This window comes from Epinephelus lanceolatus, chromosome 7 (assembly GCF_041903045.1).
Source record: "Epinephelus lanceolatus isolate andai-2023 chromosome 7, ASM4190304v1, whole genome shotgun sequence".
Lineage (NCBI taxonomy): Eukaryota > Metazoa > Chordata > Actinopteri > Perciformes > Serranidae > Epinephelus > Epinephelus lanceolatus.
In genome coordinates, this window is record NC_135740.1 from 41,409,073 (window position 1) to 41,432,029 (window position 22,957).

Consider the following 22,957-nt stretch of genomic DNA (forward strand, 5'->3'; position numbering starts at 1 on the left):
GTGCTCCTACCCTGTCAGTCTGTACTGGTATTACAGGAGCAATAACAAGTGCAGTAACCTCACTGCTGGACTTCAGTTATATTTCAGGCGTCATGTGCCATCAAAAGAGGGGAATGCATCATGAAGTGTGTCAAAATGTGGGACTGTCATGCACAAATCAGCAATAATACTGTAATGTTAGCTAGCTACCTAGCTAGTTAGCGAGACATCAGCACACTGGCAGTTTCTTTTGTTATGCTTGTAATAAAGCAACCACAATCAGTAAAACGATAATACAATGGTTATTGTAATGTTAATGGAGAAAATTAATTAGTGGGTTTCTTTAGTTGCCCGTGCAGCCATCTTGCCTACTAAAAAAAAAAACTAAATTTGGAGAGCTATGTAGCCCGAATACTTTACCCTATCCCTCGATTCCAACAACAATCAGGACATCTTACCCCTAGACGTGCGAAGGAGTAAATCGGAGTAGTGAGCTTTAAGTGGTGAAGGCAAGGGGCGTACTGGGATTGGGTCCAAGGCAACAAAACTACTTGGTTAGGTTTAGAAAAATGACCATGTTTTGGTTTAAAATAAGCACACTGGTTATGTAAAAATAACGTTACATGATGTAAATTCAACACATGAGTGACGTCGTTGGGGGTGACCAGTGTAAAAAATTAAAATGGCATTGACTTTTGGTTTTACACGAGACGTAGGTGCGCACGTTACGTAACATTACATTATAACAACACTGTCATTTGGTTTCACATGAGACAGGACCTGTGGTCTCCTGGGTAAAATACTTGTTTTGTTTGACCCATCTATTTCACCTCCCTCTCACCCCACACAGAAGTTTTTCTCGTTATACGACGTCAGTGACTCTCAGCATCAGAAGAGTTTAAACTGGAGTTGGTTAAAAGCCTAAAAAAGGTGCCTTTGGTTTCAAATTGTTGGTATTTGACTACCTGGGGATGAGAACAGGCTGAAAAGATAGTCACAGTTTCAGTCTACTGAGACTCGTGCCAAAAGGAAATGGAGATTTTCCTCATCCTGACTGGTGAAATCTGAGCTTGTGTTGTGCAGATTTTCTATCTGCTTTCTGCTGATTTACACTGAACTCAGCACTTTGACTGGAAACGCACACCCGTCTGTACTGTCAGTGTAGCGACAGCTTCTTCCAGTGTGTCTATTAAATAGAGAAAGGAGCCCAGACAGGTACGACCCCGTCCTTTTGGTCAGATTCAGTCGTATTCGACATTAAATTGGATTCTTTTTTTTTCACAGATAAAACAAGCAGTTGTTCACCAGCGCTCGTTAGCTTATAACACTCAAAATGAAAGACACAAATGGAGAAAAACTCACAAACACAGAAGAACTAAAATGAGTAAAAGTCCAACTGAAGGTCAGCATTTTCCTTCCCACTTGTGTCAGTTCAATATGATGCAGGCGGTACAAAACAAAAAAAAGAAAAGAAGTATTGCACTGGTTTGGTGTGAGTCTATGGATGGGCGGTCATCATATAAATAACAACAACAAGAACCAAACAGTAATACCATAATAATAATTGTAACGCTAATAAAAACAGTTCAGACTAAGGTCCCCCTCCCGCTGCTGCTTTACCACTGCTGCCAACTGAAGTCGTCGTTGGATCCAAAGACCATGAAGAAGCCCAGGATGGTCCCGAAGATGACTACGTTACCCGTTAGCACAAGCGCACACGCCCCCCAGGCGATCTGTAAACCAACACATTAATAATTCAGGTTAACAAATGTTGTCGCACATGCTGCCAGGCTGCAGCACATATTTAGGCCAAATCTAGTGGGTGTCTGTCGACAGCAACAGTTTACAGACTCAACTCCACACGCTGCTCTACAGTTGTATATTCAGGACACACAGCAGGACGGGACATTAACGGCAGCCAGCAGCTAAATGCTAATCATGTCCTGCTGGTGCATCTGTCTGCTCTGTCAGCTCCTCTGCTATGTGGCCAGACATCATTATTTTTAAGTCTTTTTAATTAAGTGCCTATCTGGTTCTGTTTGAAATTTGTTTGTCACATTAGTCTTTGTGTGAGCGCCATATGGACCCCAACAGCCACATCTGACTGAGTGCTGCTGGAGCTGAAACCAAACCTGTTAGAGAGGAACGATGAGCCTGATTGTCACCGCATCAAAAGATACAGCTGGCAGTTTTCTAATTTTATATTATTGTCATCAAATCACATGAAAGACTACAATTTGCTGACTTCCCAAGTAGGGCTGTGACAGTTTTTATATTAGTACTAAACCAGGTTCATGGTGAGGTGCATGCAGAATATACAGTGTCTTAATTGATGCATGTAATGTGGAACCAAAGTTCACAAGTGCAAGTTCTGCCTGGAAACTTTTACCCGAACGCCTTTAGCAACATATGCTGTGGTTAGCACAACAAGCAGAAAGGCATGTGAGTCAGTCACACTATGGCAAGCGCAAATTAAACTCCAGAGCTGAAAGATCGGCCTGCAGGTTTGGTGTCAGCTACAGTGCAACCGAGAGAAAGAGTTGTGTGTAAGACAGGGATGGTGTGTTGGTGTCGCTCCACCGTTGTGGGGTCTTCAATGGAAACACATCCGACATGCTAACACACATTTGAGAGCATCGCCCAGATGTGCCGATCAACAGAATGATAAATATTTAAATATACAGCATTTCGTTTCAACCAAGCATTTTGACTGGACAGGAAGTGTTCCATGAGTGCTGATATTCAGTACAGCTATACATGTATCACTCTGCTTTACAGGTGTTCTGAGGTGTTAATTATGTTAATCGTTAATAAGTCGACATTAAGGGTGGTCGTAACAAACTTTGCACCACAAAATGAAACGTATGACCACAAATAACATTTGAGGTAAATAATGAATGGTTAGAAAAGGACGTAGGGACTGAAAGAAGTCTGAATACTTCACTGTAAATCTCTAGATATGCTCATATGACACCTGAAGATCATGCAGCGTGCTGATTAAGCTGTTAATTCACAGGCATCACACGTATGCAACTGTCAAAACACTCTTTTTTTAACTGGTCCCAAAATAAATGAAGACACACAGATGTAGTCTGAATGATACAAGTAGCTGGTAAAGTGTAGTTTGGTCTCAACTGGACATTAGTTGTGCTGCGGCGCAGACACAAGTCTCTTGCACTCTTTGCAGATGATTTGTTCTCTCCTAAATGTGAAATACTTCCAGAAAACGAATGATGATGATTGATGGAAGGATGATTTTTGTTTAGCCCGTTGTAACATTCAGGAAATTCTTTCACAGGTTGCAGCTGCAGGTGCATGTGTGGCGGCATGACAGCTCCTCAAGAGGTTTGATTTGAGCACAGCGCGCAGTTTTAACACAAATATCTCAGTCGATCGTGTTTATTTAATTGAGGGTAGCCAAAATCGAAGTAACCAGGTGTTCTCATCTTTTTATGTTAACTGTTGAACCTCACAATAATATAGAATATTTCCAAAGTTATTCTTTGTTTCTTTTCTCAACATACTTCATGCTCTGACCTTAGAGTATATAATTGTAAACTCATACTTTGCAGTCTTGGCATCAGATGTCAAAGAGAGTTAAAAAGTGGATGTGTTTAACCAGAACTAACACAGAAAGTTGAGCCCTTATTTTGAACTTCACAGACTTTAAAAATGTTTCTTTTGACTTCAGGTTTCCTGCTCCAGTGGAGTAACCTTACAAAGCTGCAACAAGAAGCTTCTGTAACTTACTACTTCAGCTCTTGCGAAGACAATGGGCAGGCCAAACGCTGAGATGACGATGCCCGTCGTGAGGAAGATGGCCAGCTCTTTGCAGGCGTTACTGGCCGAGTCTGTGTCGTCGACCACCCTCCGCGAGATGCAGTAAGGGATGGGGGAGAGGATGTAGAAGAAGAGGAGGAACAAAGGCCAGTATTTGCTGCAGAGAGAGAAGAAAGAGAGACAGAGAGATAAATATCCACATGGTGTGATGATAAAAGATGCAATCAGCTGAACTGAAGGATAAAGAACTAAACACTGTTCAGCACTCAGCACGTTATTGAACCGCACAGGTGGGAGGAGCTGCGTTTTTACATCTTAACTACTACCTAATGACTGGTTTGTTTTTTAACAAACACAAACACTTACGTCTGGTTATTATTAGAGTTGTGCCTGGCGAAACATTTTACATGTAAATAACGAACTTAACAGAGGATATTTCAGTGAATTTTAAACTGTGAAACTCTATCAGGAGCTGCGCTTTGTCAAAATCCAACCCTATATGACTGGACCATGTGGGAATTTAATTTGAAAGGACAGACACAGGAAGTGGCCACGCTCAGCAGTCAGACAGGAGTCAGGTTACAAACCAATCACAGCCGATCTGTAAATGTTCAGTCTGATAAATGTGGAAAAGTTGATCATGTTAGTGCAGGGCTACCCAGAGCTTTACATCTGTCCCACGGACGATAGGCCTACACACTTATAAACAGCTCCTGGAAGAAGATCAGCTCTGCACTCAGGATTTCAGGTAAACAGGCTGTACGATAAGTGTTAAGGTTGATTAGCAACCTCAGACGCAACCTGCCACCGCAATCTTGAAAGCTTGCACAGAAAAAGACACAAGAGTAGCACCCAGCGCTCAACCTCGCGTTTTCCAGGCGGTTAAAGACACAGCATGTGTACGGCCCCTAATTTCCAGGGCTGGTACCTGCGGTTATTCCACAGGCTAGTTAATAACATGTCGGGCAGGAAATCTAAAGTGTGGGATCATTTTGAGAAGGTGAAGGACGAACCCAAGGTGATATGTAAACTCATCTTCATTGGTCGACTACAAACATGACGTATCATCTGAAACATGGAAGTAGCTACATGCCCATTAGCCCACAGCGTCATTAACAGGCGGCTCCCTCAGTGTGTGATGTAACCAAGTAAACCAAAATATATGGATTTTAAAATCTGAATCAGACTAAGCTATACCATCTATAATAAACAGCAAATACATTAGTATTTCACAGCCTGTACTATGAACAGTAAATGCATGTCTTTAGAAACGTATCTGCTGTATTTTTCAAACTGCAATTTCCTGCTTTTTATTGGCTGACAGTTTCACAGATACTGATTTATCTATGAAAAGCTAAAACTGGCTGATGCGATCAGTCAGGCTCTGCTAATAAATATCACTAATTGATTTTCCTCCCCTACATTCTGCAGAGCTCAGGCTGTCATTTAGTATAATGATAATGACTCCAGTGAAAATGAGATTAGATTACTAGAGCCAGATATGAGGGTGTAGCTCGAGGCGTCACATGTAGAGACTGAACAGACAAATCAACTGTATCCAACCGCACAGGAAGTGAGGTGTGCTCCAGGTACACTGCAAACCTGACCAAGCTGTCTTTGGACACAGTCCCATTTGGAGACCTCTGAATTGTATCCTGGATGTTTTGTACACGCAAAGCAGGAAGCTGAACAGTGGCCCCCAAACGCCCTGGCTTTACCTTGTGTTGATTGGTTTGTGGTCATTTTAAAAACTGAGACTTTGTTTGTGAAAATGCACCATTAAGGTAAAATATCCACTTACATTGTGCGTGTTTCTAAGGAGCGTTAGTACCTAAACTTGTGGTCCTGTGTGGTGTAAAATCTAGTTCCAAGACTTTCATAAGCTGCGTCTCAATTCAGGGGCTGCAGCCTTCGAAGGCTGCATTTGAAGACCGATTGCGTCACATCGGCGCGACCAAGGCTGTCCCATTTTGAAGGCTTGATGATCACCAAAATTAGGTGGTGAAAAAATGGATATATCAATATCAGTTATTTGCCAAATACGTTGTTACATATCAAATATCAGCAAAAAATCCAATATTGTGGTATCCCTACTGTAAATGATTGTTATTACCATGCTACTGCCATTGTCATTGTCATTGTTCATAAAGCGCTGCCAACAGTATGTTATACGATACACAAGAGGTTGACTCTGTCGTGATGCTGGCATGCTATTTAAAATCACACACTGGAGCAGCATGATGCCACCGTTGTTTGGCTCTGTGTGTAACTGGCAGACTCTAGTGTTGTCTGCGTTGTGTTGATATGTAGAGGCTCACACCGTGGATATCTTTGGAGGCGATCGCCGTTTATTCCTGACAGCTCTGACAGCAAGAGGCAAAACAAAATCCTCCATCAATTACAACCATATAAACTCAATCCCCTACACAAATTAAGTGCCCAAAACAAACTTAGAAATATAATTTAACAGCACTAGAACAACGGAAATTACTACCAGAGTAATGTGGCTTACCTCTCTCACGGAGTACAACATCAAAATTGGAGAGGTAAGGTGGAAGACAGCCTTTTATAGGTGGGGTGCACCCAAAGGTGAACGCAGAGGTACAGAAACTGAGTATCAGACGTTCCACATATTGAGTACGGAGGCCTAAGTGTGTCAGGTAATAACAACTGAAACCTTTTTTTGTGTAATTATAATACTTAATGTTAAAAATGTCCATTTGACATTGTTACTGCTGTACAATTGATCCTGTTACATGTGTAAAAATGCAAAGGCAGCATGAAGAAGGGACTTCGTAAACACGATATCTGTATGAAAGTGCTTCTGTCTCAGGTCTGTGTTTGGGAGCCCCCAAGCAGGTTAATCCAGCTCTGCATCCACACCTGCATTTAAAGCTGTAAACCCATGATGGGATCACCCAGGCTGCATCTGAGTGCCAAGTGTGAACAGTGTCCCTCCCACACACACACACTGACAGGCTCACATGGTGTGTGATGGTGGTACTTACTCATACACTGGGAGGGCACATCCTAGCATGAGGAACATGAGGCCAACGGCCCCTCCAAAGGACAGGCTGATGAGAGCTGCAGGGGGAGACAGAGGGGAGGAGATCAACAGTCAGGAGCAGTGTCACATATAGTAGCTGCTCTCTGTGAATCTGTACCAGTGCATCCCGAGACCCTCCACAGTCACATCGCAGCAGCAGGGCCCCTGGCTACTGAAGCCATCATGTGATGAATCAGCTGATTTCACGTGTAACAGCTACATTTGGAATCTAAGCCTTATTATTAGGGGCTCGTGTTAAACTCTGCAAGCAACACAGTCTTGTGTGGTTGCTTGTGAGCAGAAATAAATCCCGACTGCACATTGCACAGAGCCCAGCATCTCAATCAGCGGCTGTGTAATAACTGAAGTTCAGGTGCGGCTAGCTTTAGCAATATAACGGTAACTACTACGTTATTATGTTATCACACGGAGGTGACGTTAATTACGGCATCATAACGTGACGTTACATGACTGCAGTGTTTCAGCTAACATTAACATGCCTTTAATTGTGTCCGCTGAGTAGCTGCTGCCTCTAACCTGAAGAATGAAAGCTATTGAGCTAATGCTAACGACTATATTGGCCCTGCGGCTAACTACTTCTTCACGTTACCGTTAGCTAGCTGCACGTCACAAACGCATCCGGCCGTCTTCGGGATAATTTGACACAGTTAAATAAATCACGCAGGAATTCAGAGGCTTTCTGGACGAAATGAAACGTGGACATGTCTTACCTTTAATCCCAGCCATTTCTCCTGGACAAAAGCTCGACACGCAGCCCTGACGAATGACAACAGTGTCCCCCTGCTCGGCTCCCGAGTCCACCCGAACCTGCCCGTCGTGCTGCCTTCAAGTACTCCGAGAAAAATCGGAATTATTACAGCCCCACTATAGTATGTGAATGCAACGGTGTCCTGACGTCGAAATGGTTAAAATCTTTGATTAACAATAGTCACTCCTTTTGTTTTTTTGTTTTTTATTAACAATTACAGTGCAAGAGCAGTTCCAAAAATACGTCAGTTTTCCATTCATGCATTTGAAAATATTTTAAAAAGAAAAATTAAAAGTGAAACGACGAGGACACTGATCCAAAAACATTAGAGACAGAGAACCAAAAAAAAAACAAACACACACACACATATGAAGAAAGAAATATTTAAATTACATATAAGGATACTATTCCTTAAATACACCAATCAGCCCAAACACTAAAACAACTGACAGGTGAAGTGAATAAGACTTACTTTATTCGTCCCAGAGGGAAATTCGTTTCCACTAATTGTACATTTACAGAGATCGATCACAAATATCACAGACATCACAAAACATCACATGTTCATTCACAGAGGTGGACACTTAATAATAACATTGATCATCTTGTTACAGTGCAATGTTCTGTTGGGAATTCTTGGGTTCTGACATTCATCTGCTTGCCACCTCACACACTCCACCCACCTGAACACCAGTGCAGACCAGGTACCCCCCCTCATGGCAGCAGCACTCCCTAGTAGCAGTAGCCCCCCAGCAGAACAGTGCACCATGCCACACCACAAAAACTGCTCAGGTATGGCCTGAGGAACATGACAAAGAGCTCGAGGCATTGACCTGGCCTCCAAATTCCTTGGATCCTGATCTGATCAAAACTCTGTAAGATGTGCTGGGACCCCACCTCACAACCCACAGGACTCAAAAGATCTGAAGCCAACGCCCCGATGCCAGACACTGTAGGACACCCTCCAGAGGTCCTGTGTCCATGCCTTGACAGGTCAGAGCCAAATCTGGTCCAAGGAGGACCCACTGTGAATAGGGGATACCTCTGGGGCACCAGCACGTCTCTCAAATGTTCGATCAGATTGGGATCTGGGGTATTTGGAGGCCAGGTGGACCTTTGAGCTCTTTGTCCTGTTCCTGGGTCATTCCTGAGCAGTTTTTGTGATGTAACATGGTACATTGTCCTACTGGGGGGCACTGCCATTGACAAGTGCTGTTGCCATGAGGTTTTCAGGTGGGCGGAGCGCGTTAAGTAGCATCCACATAAATGCCAGGATCAAAGGTTAACCGGCAGAACATTGCACTGTAGCAAGATGATCAGTGTTATCCACTTAAACTTTCTGGTTTCCTTCAGCAGGTCCTTCTCTATTGGATATTAACATATAAACATAATTTCACACCAGTTCTGAACAACAGATGCATCTTGTTCAGGAGAACATCTGTGTCTATAGAGGAATGGAGTTCCAACAGGTTTGGGCTGTTGCTCTTTTTATGGATGAGCATGGAAATGTGTCACAGCATGAGAAGTTTTGTGAGAAGTTTGTGCTCCCTAAATTAGATTCATTTGGCTTTTTCATAAACAGTTGCCAGTTGTGTGTGTGTGTGTGTGTCATAAGGGAATATATAGAAAAATAAATAGATACACAACCTATAATTAGTGTGTTTACCAGTGCCACATAGTGGACACAGGAGATGGTACAAATAGTGTGAAAGGTGTAAGGGCCCGTTTACTGCTGCTGCAGCTTTATTAGGGTCCGGGCAGCTAAACTGCCAGGACACTATTGTAATCCTAGGTATTCTTCTTTCTTCTTTCTTCTTCCGAGGAAATCATACTTCCCATGGGTGAAAACTCACCAAACTTTGCACAAAGGTCCAGTCTCATGCCAGATATCCTCAGCTGTAAACTTAAGCCAATAGTCCTGATGGTGGCGCTACAGCAAGCGTCTAAAGTTCAAAACTTTGAAAATTCATAACAAATCAACCATACGTGCTACAACTTCACAACTTCCATCAAACTGTAGCCCCAATACTGAAGAAACTTTTGTACATTTAAACCTATTAAAAATTATGAAGTTCATCACTCTGTTTTTTTCAAAAACTGTAAAACCTTTTAAACCTATCTCCTCTTACAATTTTTGCTCAATTGACACCAAACTTGCTACAGAGCATCTTCAGACTGTCCTACAAAAACTACGTTTCTCAGATTTTTGATTTATCAAAAATTGAGCCTACAGTGCATCAAAATGTTTGACTGTAAATGGTACTGTAAACATATACATGCAAATTCTTGCTAAATAAATCTTCAATGTTCATGAAAAAAAGACAAAATTCTAGAGTCATGGTAGATAATGTGTGGCAAATTTCAGAATTTTATCTCAAAAGCTGAATTTTTGACAGCATTTTGAATTTTGCTCTAATGTGAACAATTGGAGTCAATGTAAAAATGGTAATTTTAAACACTTATGGAGCAAATCAATCATTGTTACAAACAAATTACCAAAGTCTCCATGCTGTCTAGATGCAATATGTGTATTTTCAGATTTTTGATTCGATAACTGAATTTTTTTTACAGTGGTTTGAAATGTGCTTTTCCATGCATGGACGGCTGCTAAACCTGCACGTCTGGTTTAGTCAGTTTGTGAAGCTACACATGAATTGTCACTGACTAATTAGCTCAGTGAGACAGAAATTGATTCTTAGTCACAGAGGTTGTGAGTTCAAGCCTCAGCTGATGCAAAAGGCAGATTGTGTTGCTAAATTCCTAAATGTCTTCCAATTCTTCTGCTTGTTGCTCAGAATTGCCTAAAAATGCCCGGACCTGACCCATCGCTGCGCAGCAGCTATAATTAATATTTATAACTGACCACACGCTGACTAGATTTTACACTTAATAAATATACCATGGAAAATATAAAACATAAATATAAATACTAAAATTAAAAATAAAATTTCCTTGTGGCTAACCCGGATGTGTACACCTTCTGCTTCCGGTGACTCCGTGAGCCCATTCAGCGAAGATGGCGAGCGGAGGGGTCTCGGTGGCTTCTCTGTGGACCGAAGTGAACCGTTGCGGGCAGAATGGAGACTTTACCAGAGCCCTGAAAGCTCTGACTAAAAGTAAGTATTCACGTCTGTCGTCATTCCTCTGAATCGGGACCGGAGCTCCGGTGAGACAGCCGACAAACGGTGCATGTGTTCAGCGGAGCTCACTGGCTAAGCTAGGGCCAGCTGCATGACCAGCTGTTAGCATGTGGCTAAGCTAACGGCAGTTAGACAGCTACTTGTCGGGTCTCTCAAACACCGAGTTAGCTTTACATATTCAACATATGCTCATGAGTGCATACTTTAGTGTTGAAGCTACTAATCCAGCTGGATTGTGTTAGTATTATGCGAATTATTTAAACAGTATTTTGCTCCAGAAATGCGCCGTACTCTCCTGATCAGTGACGTGTCCCTAGCCTTGCTGCTAACTTAACATGGTCGGCAGCTAAACAGGTTTCAGTCAGCTGTCAGCAAACCGTTAGAAACGTTTAGCGACTGTTTTTCTTTTTAATGATCTTGTTTGCAGTCAGTAGTATCTCGGTGTGTAGCTGTCATCTGTGACTTTAATGTAACGTGTGTTTGTTTTTCTTCTGTCGCAGTTTTACATGAGAACAGAGACGATGTGACGGCTCTCCACTGTAAGATAGTTTGTCTTGTGCAGAATGGGAGCTTCAAAGAGGCGCTGAATGTCATGAACACTCACTCAAAGCTGCTCGGCAGGTAATCAGCAAACTATGTGGTTATTTACTGGTTTATAACTCTCACATGTGTTGATAGTAAACGTGCATTATTAATATAAACACTGGAACAACTGTCTGATTAACCAGTTGGAAAGTGATTTGATAGACAATTATTTTATTTGTCTAATCAAGCAAAAATGCTTAAAAATCTCTAATATCTTCTTGATATTGATATGTTGATATTAATATTAAAAATGTATTTAGAACATGTAAAAAAACAAAACAAACAGAAAGTGATATTTACAAATAATGAAAAACACAGTACAAAAGCAATTGTCAGTGTGTCGGTACTTTGATTAATGCATTTAAAAAAGGAGTGGAATTATAAACTTATTAAATCCCAGCCCTTCTCCATGAGTCATTTAATGTTAAGAAACAGACAGCTTCTTTATAATGACAAATCTATACATAGATGTGTCTAAATATACAGTTTTTATTAGCATTTCACATTGTCACACAAAAATAACCCATGTGAATATATAATGTTAATCAACAAATATCTATCTGTCTTAGAATATATTATTAATTACCAATTATCTATGACTTACATACCGGTCTAAGCCAGTATAAGGGAACATATAAAACCAAGCCTTTTGTTATTAAACAGTTATAAAGAATGAAACTTTTGTAATGCTTGTATCATGCTTTACTCATAAAGCTAACAAATTACTTTATACATATCTTGTTGTTGGCCCTGTCTCTCAGTTAATATGATATTTATTTCTCTTCTGTGTCAGTGAGGTTGTGTTTGAGAAGGCGTACTGTGAGTACCGTCTGAACAGAGTGGAAAGTGCCCTGAAGACCATTGAGAGTGCTCCTGAACAAACAGACAAGCTGAAGGAGCTCTACGGCCAAGTGGTAAGACTGAAGAGAGACATATTATTGCTGGATGCTTTTCGATTTGTTTCTGTTTGAGACTTTAGAGGAACAGAAAAAGTATTGTAAAGAAGAAGAATTGTGCAGAAACACGCAGCTTATCTATAAGATCTTTGAGTTACGACTGATGTAAGCTGTGAGGCCCCGATCACACAGGAAGGGTTTTGCAAGTTGCAAGGCACACTTTTTGAAAGTTGAATGCCACTAGTAGTAAAAACGCCTGCTACACTTTTTTATTGTTGCCAAGCAACCACCTCATTATATTCTTACCCTAACCTTTCCATGTAATCAATCTGCCGTTCATTTATTTATTTTACATTGAATAGTATCTAGTCCCAAAAATGTTGAGGCAGAGGGTAATGTCTGTAGCTCTGGTTGAGGGTGAGAGGCTGTCAGTAAATAGTTTGTTGGTCACAGGGAAACGGAGATCTGTGTGGGTTCATGCGACCTTGAAACACAAGAATGTACAAAACAGCATTTGGACAGTGATTTGACAGTGAAACACTCCGTCTGATTGGAGCCGTCTCTCCTCTCATTGTCCAGTTGTACAGACTGGAGCGCTACGATGACTGTAAGTCCGTCTACACGGATCTGATCAGGAACTCCCAGGATGAGTACGAGGAGGAGAGGAAGACCAACCTCGCTGCTGTGGTGGCTTCAATGAGTCAGTGGGAGGAAGCTCCATTGGTAAGGACAATTATTGGCTTTCTGATGCTGCTGTGTGTCGCTGTGTTGATAAACGGGATTATGTTTTATGTTTCAGTCTTCAATCAGTTTCCCCCCCTTAAGGGCAATTTAAACAGATTTCAGAAGTGTTCCCGTACACAAAGCAAGTTTAAAGTCTGCAGCAGTTCCGCTCACTTTTGTGCTGAGCATAACAAAATAGGGTAAAATGAATCTGGAGTTCAGCTGCCACTCAGCTCAGGGTTACTAGAGCTGGAGTCAGATTACTGTACGTTTATTGTGTTATATGTTTTTTAACATAATGTGTTCTGTTTTCTTCTGCAGGAAGATCTGGGTCTTCCTGAGTCCACGTATGAGCTGTGCTACAATGCTGCCTGCGCTCTGATTGGCCAAGGACAGCTTACAGAGGCCCTCAATAAACTACGACAAGCAGAAGGTCAGTTCCACTTTGCTCTGTCTTCTCTGTCCTGTTTCATGTTGCTGTTTAATGTACAATATTCTGGATTTGACATTAACTGATTGTTTTCTTTCACAGAGCTTTGCAGAGTCTCGTTGGCTGACGATTCTGTGAGTGCTGCTTTTCTTTTTTCTTAAAACATTTACGCAAACATTTATTTATTTCATTAAGTCTCGTCAGTTTTCAAAGAAACAGACTGTTTTAATCTGTAACATTTTCATCCGAAAGTCAGTGGAAGATGCTTCAGAGATGAAAATAATGAAATATAAACTCTGACAATGTACAGACAAAATATTTTGCTCATTTTAGGACTTGATAAGCCTGGAGAAGGAGAGGGCACAAACAATAATCGAAGGCATTAATCTTGCTGTCAGTAATACGTTTTTTGTGTCTGAACACTAGTTGTGTAGTTACATCTCACTGGACAGCACTTAAACTAAAAATACAAGAGTATCCATCCTTGTCTTATTTCCTCCATGTTCCCCAGCTGTTGGTTTCCATTTTATTCCCAGGATAATCACTGTCATTGCTGGTTTGTGTCTTACAGGATGTGACTGAGGAGGACATCGAGTCAGAGCTGGCTGTCATCCATTCTCAGATGGCGTACGTCATGCAGTTACAAGGTCGGACAGACGAGGCTCTGCAGCTGTACAACCAGGTCATCAAGCTCAAGTGAGTGCACGGCTCATAAGATTTAGGGTGCTTCCACACCTGCCCTGTTTGTTCGTTCGTTTGCCCCCTAAATGCAGTTCGTTTGGGCAGGTGTGGACACAGCAATCACACTCAGGTGTGCACTAAAACAACCGGACTGAGACCAAGGTGGTCTCGGTCTGTTTACAGACAACTCTAGGTCTGACAGCACCCTTATTGTAAAAGCAGATGAGAATGATGTAGCACAGGTTGAAATAATAATGTTGTTTTCTAGTTTGAATTTGTGTTGTGACAGTACTGACAGTATACACATTTACCAGAAACATGGTGTGTGAAAACAGTGCAGATGTCAAACATACTCTTGATTTGCAGGCCATCAGATGTGGGGCTTCTTGCTGTGACTGCTAACAATATCATTACAATAAACAAGGTGAGTGAATGATCTTACCAACTGTAATATTTTATCATGAAGGCAACAGAAAAAATTCACCTGGATCAAGTGTTTTCATTAAAGCTCTGTGTGTTTTCGTAGGACCAAAACGTGTTTGACTCAAAGAAGAAGGTGAAACTGACGAACGCTGAAGGTGTTGAATACAAGCTGGCAAAGAAGCAGCTGCAGGCGATCGACTTCAACAAAGCCCTCCTGGCCATGTACACTAACCAGGTAGACAAAGAGCTGTCATCATTACCATGCAGAGGATTTTTGAGAGAGTTTTAGATTTCATTACTGATCATGATTCTCATTGCTGTTTGCTGTCAACAGGCTGACCAGTGCAGGAAACTGTCATCCAGTCTTCAGTCTCAGAATCCGGGTCACCCGCGGCCGGTCCTCATCCAGGTTGCTCAGCTGTGCAGAGAGAAGCAGCACAGCAGGGCCATAGAGCTGCTCCAGGTAGGAATGAACAACACTGCTGTTGACTTGTCATAAAAACATACATACAGAGTACTCCAACTTTCCTTTCTCCCAACAAATGGTTTTACAGTTACAGGCACATAGACAAAGCCTTTAGATGTAGTTAAACTGGGCAGCACAATTACAGGCTGCAAACAACCCTCAGTGTCCTATCACCATAGCAGACAGTCCAACGCTTCGGGGCGGTACACATGCCGCATCTTCAACCGCCTGGAAAAGGCGAGGTCTGGCGCATGGTGCTAAACTTGTGCTTACTCTGTACCAACTTTCAAGGGCGCGGCAAGTTGCATCTGAGGTTGCTAAGCGACCATAACCAACACCGTATCATAGCCTACTTAGCAGAAATCCCGAGTGCAGAGTTCATCTTCTTTCAGATGATGTTTTGTAAGTGTGTGTTAGTCCAGAAATATCGTCCGTGGGACAGATGTAGAGCTCTGGCAGCCCTGCGCTAAAATGATCAACTTCTTTGTCATATTTACCAGACTGATATTTACGAAAGAAAGGAAATGCATCTGCTGGCTAGGATTGGTTGTTCCTCGTCACATAGTCTGAGTGGGCAGAAGTTTGCTGCATAGATCAGCCTCTCATTGGGTGGAACGAGCCACCCGCTGAAGTCCCGCCCTACCACCTCCGGTTGTGTAGCAGTTTTCAACCGTTTTCAACACGTCCTTTACTAACTTTTGCGGGGATGTAGCCATTTTTCTGCCATGGTTCGCGTCCTGTAGGTGATATTTTTGTGGGCATGTTACACCAAAACCTGTTTCCCCCCGGCAGTATTTTTGCAAGAGCACCGTTGCTGTGGCACCGCCCAGAATGATTGTGATCGGTTGAAAGAAATACAAGCAGCCGGGGCGTTTTTTCTCCAATCTTAAATTGAGAGTCGGCCCAGCCAGACCTTTCTTTTCTTGAGAAAGGTCTGGTGAGCGAGACTACTCGTCACATGACATGCGGTGCATGCTACTGTGTTCCAAAAGTTGAACTCTGGTTATCTCAGGGTGCAACTGTCACACCCTGAAAAATAGACGCTCTGGAACGTGTGCGCACCTTGACGGCGTCCCTCTCGTTGTATTTTATGCTGTAGTTTTTGAAACTTGGCATGATAGGAATCAAGGCAGCAGAATCACACATGCGGAGAGAGCAACACAAAATCACCAAGAAAACCTGCCAACAGACGTCTGGTATATATACAAACATCATGTTACAATAAAAGTGTTAGGGACAAAAGTGTCCCTCAGCTCATGTGATTGATGTCGATTTGTGTTTTTGTTTTTTCCAATTTTGGTTCATGTAAATTGGTCTTACATTTGATTCTGAGTGGCATTAAAAAACTCTTAGATCTAGCCTGCTTTAATCTGTAGAAAACCTGTAATCTACTGAGCAGGATTCTGTAGAATATTTTATTTTAGTTATTCTGACAGTTTGTGTGCATTCAGTAAGTTAGATTTTCTTGCATCATGCTAACTGACTATTCTGTTGTTTTCCAGCAATTCTCAGACCAACATCCAGAGAGTGCGTCTGGCATCAAACTGACAATGGCACAACTCTATTTAATACAAGGTACCGGCATGTTTGTACATTAAATAAAGTTTAATGTGTTCAGACAGACCAGACTGTCTTACAGGACAGGATGCCAATTGAAGATGTTCCAGCTACAGATAATAAACTATCTTTGTCACATAAAAAAATATTTTGTTATTTAACTGAGTGGTTCAAACTAAAATTAAAGTTTCTTTCTATTAATGAGCTTGTGGTGATTTATTGGCTTTTTCAAGGTCACTGGCTGCATTTGTGTTTTTGTACTCTTTAGCTGAAATAATAAAGAGCTTCTTTTTTTGTCCTCAGGTCACGTAACAAAAGCTTGTGATGTTTTAAGGTCCATCGAAGAGTTTAAGCACAAATCAGGGATGGTAAGTCTGAAATGAAAACCGTATTAAACTGGAGTTTCCCACAGCTGATACTCATCTCTTTACAGTGATGGTTGGTGGTTATTGCACCCTGCTTTCTGTGTGAACTCTTTAATGTAGCTTCAGTCGACTGCCATTTATCTAAACTGTGTCATTTCCTCCTCAGATTTCAGCTCTGGTAACGATGTACTCCCACGAAGAAGACATTGACAGCGCTATTGACATTTTCAAACAAGCTATTGGACATTACCAGTCTGAACAGGTTTGTGTCTGTTCTCATCTCACTAAAATCTGTTTTAGTTTAGCACAGTAAGTGATGCTTCTGTGACTCCAGTGAGTCCTCTGTGACCCCTAACACTCTACAGTAACTCCAGATGTCTCAACAGAACATTCAGGGAACATAACACTGTGTCACTGCAACACACTGTATTTGATTGGTAACAAATTTAGTAAAACACATGCTGCTGTAGTCAAGGCTGTGGGTCATACTTTGATCTGACAAGCCAACTCAAGCTAGTGTTTTTGATAGGTGAATTTGTTTCCGCTGTGTAATTGGCCCGTCCTTCCTCCTCCACAGCCCGGATCTGCTGCACACTTGGCCCTTGTACGAGAAGCTGCCAATTTCAAACTGAAGTACGGACGGAAAAAAGAAGCCATTAGTGATCTGGAGCAGCTGTGGAAGTGAGTTACAGCCCTGATAACACTCTCAAGTTTAACATGTGTGGGGGTGGGAACAGTGAGGTTGTCTCCCAGCTGTTCATTCTGCTTGTTTGATCAGTCTTGTCGGCATGATGTCATGTTGCTCATACATTCTTAACCAACATCATTACAATGCACTTACAGAGCAGAGAAAACAGACAAATTATAAAATAAGAAAAAAACTTCATTGTAGAGATAAAACATTTATTTATTTACTATGGGATACTATGGGATAGTTCAGATCTTTCGAAGTCAGTGTATTAGCTACTGTAGATGTCTGTCAGCACAACTCTAGTTTGGAGAAGCAGGCAGAAGAACAGACACGGAAGCCAAGCGTTGTATCGCTGTGGACGGGGCAGCAACAAAAGAATTTTATCCACCTAAAAAATTCCATATGCCTTTTAGGTGTAAACTATATTTAGAATATGTTTACAGATTCACCTTGCTGTCAAACGGTCCTTACCCAGTTTGGTTCTCTTCAAAGCCAGACTCCATTGACAAAAACAGTAATTTAACATCACTTAACACAGGAGGTGCTGGTCTGCTGCTGCCTCATTCACTTAGTTAGTTTGTGTTACTGTGCGAGATTCACTGAGGTCACACAATACACAAACTAACTAACAGATTTAGGCAGCGAAAAACCAGCACCTCCTGTGTTCAGCAAGTAAAATTACTGTTTTTGTCAAAGGAGCCTGGTGGCCTTGAAGTGAGCATATAAGAGCTTTAGTTTGCTGTTGGAAAGAGCTCTGTGATTGCAAGCTGTGAAAATATTCCAAATTTAGGGTACACTTAGACTGATAATGATTTTTTAAGGTGGCCAAAATACATTGAGTTGCTGCCCCCGTCCACAGCAGACATTGCTTAGCTTCCATGGTGGTTCTCCTGTTTGTTTCTCCAGGCTAGCCGCCATGGAAAAGTACCTCAAACAAATCTGAACTGTCCTATTACATTTTCATTTATTCTGTTAGTCTGTGTTTGTCGTGTGATGTCAGGAGGTCATTTTTACCGTGACAGATGTTGGAATTTCTTCTTTTACAACAATGAAGCTGACTTTATTTTATTTTTCCTGATACAGGCAAAACACCAACGACATCCACACACTGGCACAACTCATCTCAGCGTACTCTCTGGTGGACACGGATAAAGCCAAATCGTATCCTTTCAGACCAGTGCTGAAATGATTTGGTTTTTAGTAACTGGCACCTGTTTGTGCTCAGTTGATTGTTTCAGGCCCTTTTCAAGCAAAAAGAGAAAATATTTTTTAATCTTAGCTTCTGAAATGTGAGGAATGTTTGTCCTTTTTTGTGATATATGAGAATCTTTGTTGTGTTGGATTGATGAGCTTATAAAATAAGGAATATGAAGACACCATGTTGGGTGTAGGGAAGTTATAAGAGGCTTTTTTTTTTTTTACATTTGATAGTCAAAACAATTTTATTTTAATTGTGAAAATAGTAGACAGAGTAATCCATAATAAAAAAAAAACAACAACTGTTAGTTGCAGCCCTGGAGGACCACACCACGGACGTTTTTGACACATTGCTAGGCTAAGATACGATGTGGTACGATATGATTAACATAATTGTCACTGAAAGGAAGTTGTCTTGGACTCAGGAGCTGCACGAGTATTGCTGCCTTACAATAATAGTCCAGAAGAAATTAAGCATACACCATAGAAACATAAAAACCTACCTGAGATCAGGAGAACAGATGTCATTTTGTTTGAATTTTATCTTGTATGCTTTAAACTCTTGTACAGCTTTGCACTCCTGACAGAATTAATGCAAAAACCCAAAGGTTAGGACTCTTAGACGACCTTATGAGGGTGCTTCTGTGAAGCGAACTTTCAAAGAGCCAGTTCAAAATCGTTACGTCCTCAGCATTCCTCTGCAGCCTCAGCAAACACCTACCGTCCGCAGACACAATGGCCTTCAATGTGGACGTGGACGAGCTGGAGAACTCGCACGGAGCCACGTACGTCAGGAAAAAGGCTGCAAAGGTCACAGGAGAAAACCTTCCCAAAGAACAAAGGTAAACCCTCATTACTTGATGTTCAGAACATTTTCTACATTTACAAATGTGTTGTTTTTCTGTTTAAAGTATGTTAATGAGCAGAGTGGGAGGGATGAGTTTAGGTGGTTACACTTCATCTTTTAAACTAATATATCTGCATTTTCTTTACAGCCAAGGCGAGATCAAAAAGAAGAAGAAGAAAAAGAGAGGTATGACATGAATCAAATATTTGTGGGACAGGTTATTTTTAAAATAATAAAGAAATGGCTCCTGCTTGCTGTTATGATTAAAGTAAAACAATTACTGGTCAGTCTCTAATTGTATCTTAAACAATATCCTCTTGAGTTGTTTGTCTTGCAGCAGTGGAGTCTTTCTCACTGACATTCTTAAGATAATAAACTGTTTTGTTCATATTTGAAATGGGTATATTGTAAACTGAACACTGCTGACCTCTATGGGCCACAAGTATGAATTATAATAATGTCATTAAGCTTATTTTCCTCTTTTGTAAGACACAGATAGTTCTTGACCACAGCTCTGTCTCATCTGCGCTGAGTGCCACCCTTCAGTGACTCCCTCTGGCTTTATTTTTTAGGCAAACTGCCCAAGAACTACGACCCCAAAGCGACCCCTGACCCCGAGAGGTGGCTGCCCATGAGGGAGCGCTCCTACTACAGAGGCAAGAAGAAGGGAAAGAAGAAGGAGCAGATAGGAAAAGGCACACAGGGAGCGACGGCAGGAGCTTCAGCCGAGCTGTGAGTACAGAATCTCATACATGTGCACGTCACCTGTGAGTGGAGTCGTCTGGGTGCAGTTTCCTGTAATTGAAACCCAGTAATCAACTCCACTAATGGAGGAGAAGCATGTGTTGTTTCTCTGCCAGTGGATCCTCAGTGGAGGTGTCCAGCTGCTGTGCAGAAGAAAGGACTTGTGTGTTGTTTTAGCCAAAATAGAAATTATTCTCAGACTGAGCCAAAGTTGAAATTTATATGTACGACCATCGGAAAGGCTTCTACATCAAGGAGAGTAAGGCAGTGTCAACTCACTGCTTAATAGGGTAGCAACGGCTCCTGTCTCCAGATTCTTTTAGCGACCTACTGCTCAGAAGGAACTCATTCAGCGGCTCCTCTGGCAGCAGCACAGCGTCTCTCCCTCTCCTCTCTTGCCCTGCGCACACGGGAGTCGGTGTCGTCAAGTGATTTTGTCATAAACTTTTGGTTTAACGTACTTGCAGGGCACAGATACACACACGACACATTACATTTCAACTTGTTTAAATTGTTTAGCAGTAAATTTTAGGTGCAACATGTTAGAACACTCCCTGATATGACTTTTTCTCTTCCTCTGTTTCCAGGGACGCCAGTAAGACAGCCAGCAGCCCCCCTACCTCCCCCAGACCAGGGTCTGCGTCCGGTTCATCTACAGCCGCCGCCAGCAACGTGGTCCCACCACGACAGCAGAAACCTGCAGCGTCAGGGGCCACACGCAAGAAGGCACCACAGAAGAAGAAGAAGGGAGGCAAAGGAGGCTGGTAGTCGGAGGGAGTCAACACGTGAGGCAGAGGGGCCATGAGATACACTCGTGTCTCTTTTTTATGTTTCAAGTTAAGTTTTAGTTTTGTCCCCGCCAACCACCAAAATCTGTGAAACCAAAAGCTCCCTCTGCTCGTCTGTCTTTAATTTGTCATGTTTAAAGAGCTGAAGAGAGAATTTAAAGGACAGTTCCACTGAAATTAACTTTTGGTTGCTCTGCAGAAGCAGATAGATCCTTAAAGTTTTTTTTACTTTGTTTTTACTCGTGACCTTCTGAGGTCGCAGTAAAATGAGCAAAATACTACAGTTATGTTTTTTTCATTAAAGGTCAGATGAATTGAAAAAAGCGTTCTCTTTACTCTTACCTGGTGCTTTGTTTTTAAAATCAAAATGACATCCATGAGACTGAATTCATTCATCTGTAAATGTCTATAACAAATATAAAATGTGGTAATACTTTTTTTTTGGGGGGGGGGGTTATCATGCTAACAGCAAATTAATGAAGTTTCAATTAAATCATTAAAATCATGTGATATCAAAAACATTTTAGTGGGCCTTTTCATTTTTAATTAATATTGTTAATCACACAGTTATGAAAACAAACTTTGTTTGGTAACTTAAAGTTCAATTGTGGGGGAGTTGTCCTTAATGTTTCTCTGGTCTGAGTATTATGACATCACACTCTGGCTGTTTGCTTCATGTTTCCTTAAATTGTCCCTTTACTTTCAATCAGCTACAAAGACGCGATGTTAAAGGATATTTATTTTTGGATCCCTGTGTTGGTCTAAATTCAAACTAAAGAATTTAAATTGTTGAATTTTGTCAGACGCATGTTTTAGGACCAGACAGGTCGAACAGGTGTCCCCTTTTGTTAAGTCTTAATAAAACCCTTAACAGTAACACATGACTATTGTGTTTCATTGAATATTTAACTAGATGGCTGCTACTGGTTTTTATTGTCATAAGTTTAGTAGGGTTTTTTTTGTTTCATTGTTTTGTTTTACAGCTGAACTGAATTTCATCCACTTATTTAGATTTTTAAAAATGATTTATGGGTTTTTTTGTTTGTTTTTTAATTTTGCAAGATAGGTTTTTACATAAATACTTGCCAGGTTATGTTTTAATCAAGAGGTTTTCTGGATCAGGCAGTATTTCTGTGAAACATTTGGAGCCCCCTGGTGGTCTCACAGTAGACTGCTATTATTTGATATATTTCACTCACATGATTTCCAGTTAAAATATAACGGGTTTTTTTTAAACTAATACCATATCCTGTACTGTATACTGACAATAGGCACGTCACAGCAGTGTTAACCTTTGTGTTTCACTTTCTGATTTTCAAATCACAATTTATGTCACAATACATCTCCACGTTTTCAATCTCAAACAGTTAATTATGTAAGTTTAATTTAGTGATGAATGAATTCTTTTGAATCCTGAAGAGATCAGTTTTCTTGTGCTGCATTCAGACGCCTTTCACTTTGAAACCTGAGTTGCTTTGGTATCTTTTGAAAATGTTCTAAAAAGGCGACAAGCAACTTGGCAAGAAATGTCCTGCAAATTGCAAGAAACTAGTAAAAATGTGACCAGAAAAGTATCCTGAAAAAGAAAAATGGGGGAAATTATCAGAAAATTATCTTAAAACTAGGAAAAAATGCCCAGAAAAATGTATTTATAATTATAATAATTGTATTTTTTTTTTTTAAATTACATTACAGAAAAAAATTGTCAAGAAATTTTCCTGCAACTTTTACTACTTTCTTGCTTTTTTGGATCATTTCTTGTAAAGTTGCTCCATGACGCACACAGTTCTGAGTTGCACGTGGTCAGTAAGTCAGCATCAGTGCAGGCTCCTGTCGGAGGGCTTTATATC

At 41.2% G+C, this 22,957-nt stretch overlaps 2 protein-coding genes across 2 annotated transcripts; one reads left to right on the plus strand and one right to left on the minus strand.

Annotated features, from left to right (window-relative positions):
- Positions 1 to 1,246: 1,246 nt before the first annotated feature.
- On the minus strand, positions 1,247 to 7,642 carry LOC117261353 (leptin receptor overlapping transcript-like 1). Its single transcript, XM_033633742.2, has 4 exons — positions 7,537 to 7,642; positions 6,768 to 6,843; positions 3,730 to 3,916; positions 1,247 to 1,712 (listed from the first exon to the last, which is right to left on the minus strand). The coding sequence occupies exons 1-4, from the start codon at positions 7,550 to 7,552 to the stop codon at positions 1,596 to 1,598; spliced, it is 396 nt and encodes a 131-aa protein (XP_033489633.1). The 5' UTR covers positions 7,553 to 7,642; the 3' UTR covers positions 1,247 to 1,595.
- A 2,912-nt stretch (positions 7,643 to 10,554) lies between these two features.
- On the plus strand, positions 10,555 to 21,984 carry srp72 (signal recognition particle 72). The gene is made up of 19 exons (XM_033633861.2): positions 10,555 to 10,690; positions 11,215 to 11,335; positions 12,093 to 12,213; positions 12,775 to 12,918; positions 13,240 to 13,351; positions 13,451 to 13,482; positions 13,920 to 14,044; positions 14,396 to 14,453; positions 14,556 to 14,687; positions 14,787 to 14,915; positions 16,421 to 16,493; positions 16,779 to 16,843; positions 17,007 to 17,102; positions 17,418 to 17,521; positions 18,615 to 18,692; positions 19,433 to 19,570; positions 19,724 to 19,761; positions 20,148 to 20,307; positions 20,907 to 21,984. The coding sequence occupies exons 1-19, from the start codon at positions 10,591 to 10,593 to the stop codon at positions 21,085 to 21,087; spliced, it is 2,007 nt and encodes a 668-aa protein (XP_033489752.1). The 5' UTR covers positions 10,555 to 10,590; the 3' UTR covers positions 21,088 to 21,984.
- Positions 21,985 to 22,957: the final 973 nt, after the last annotated feature.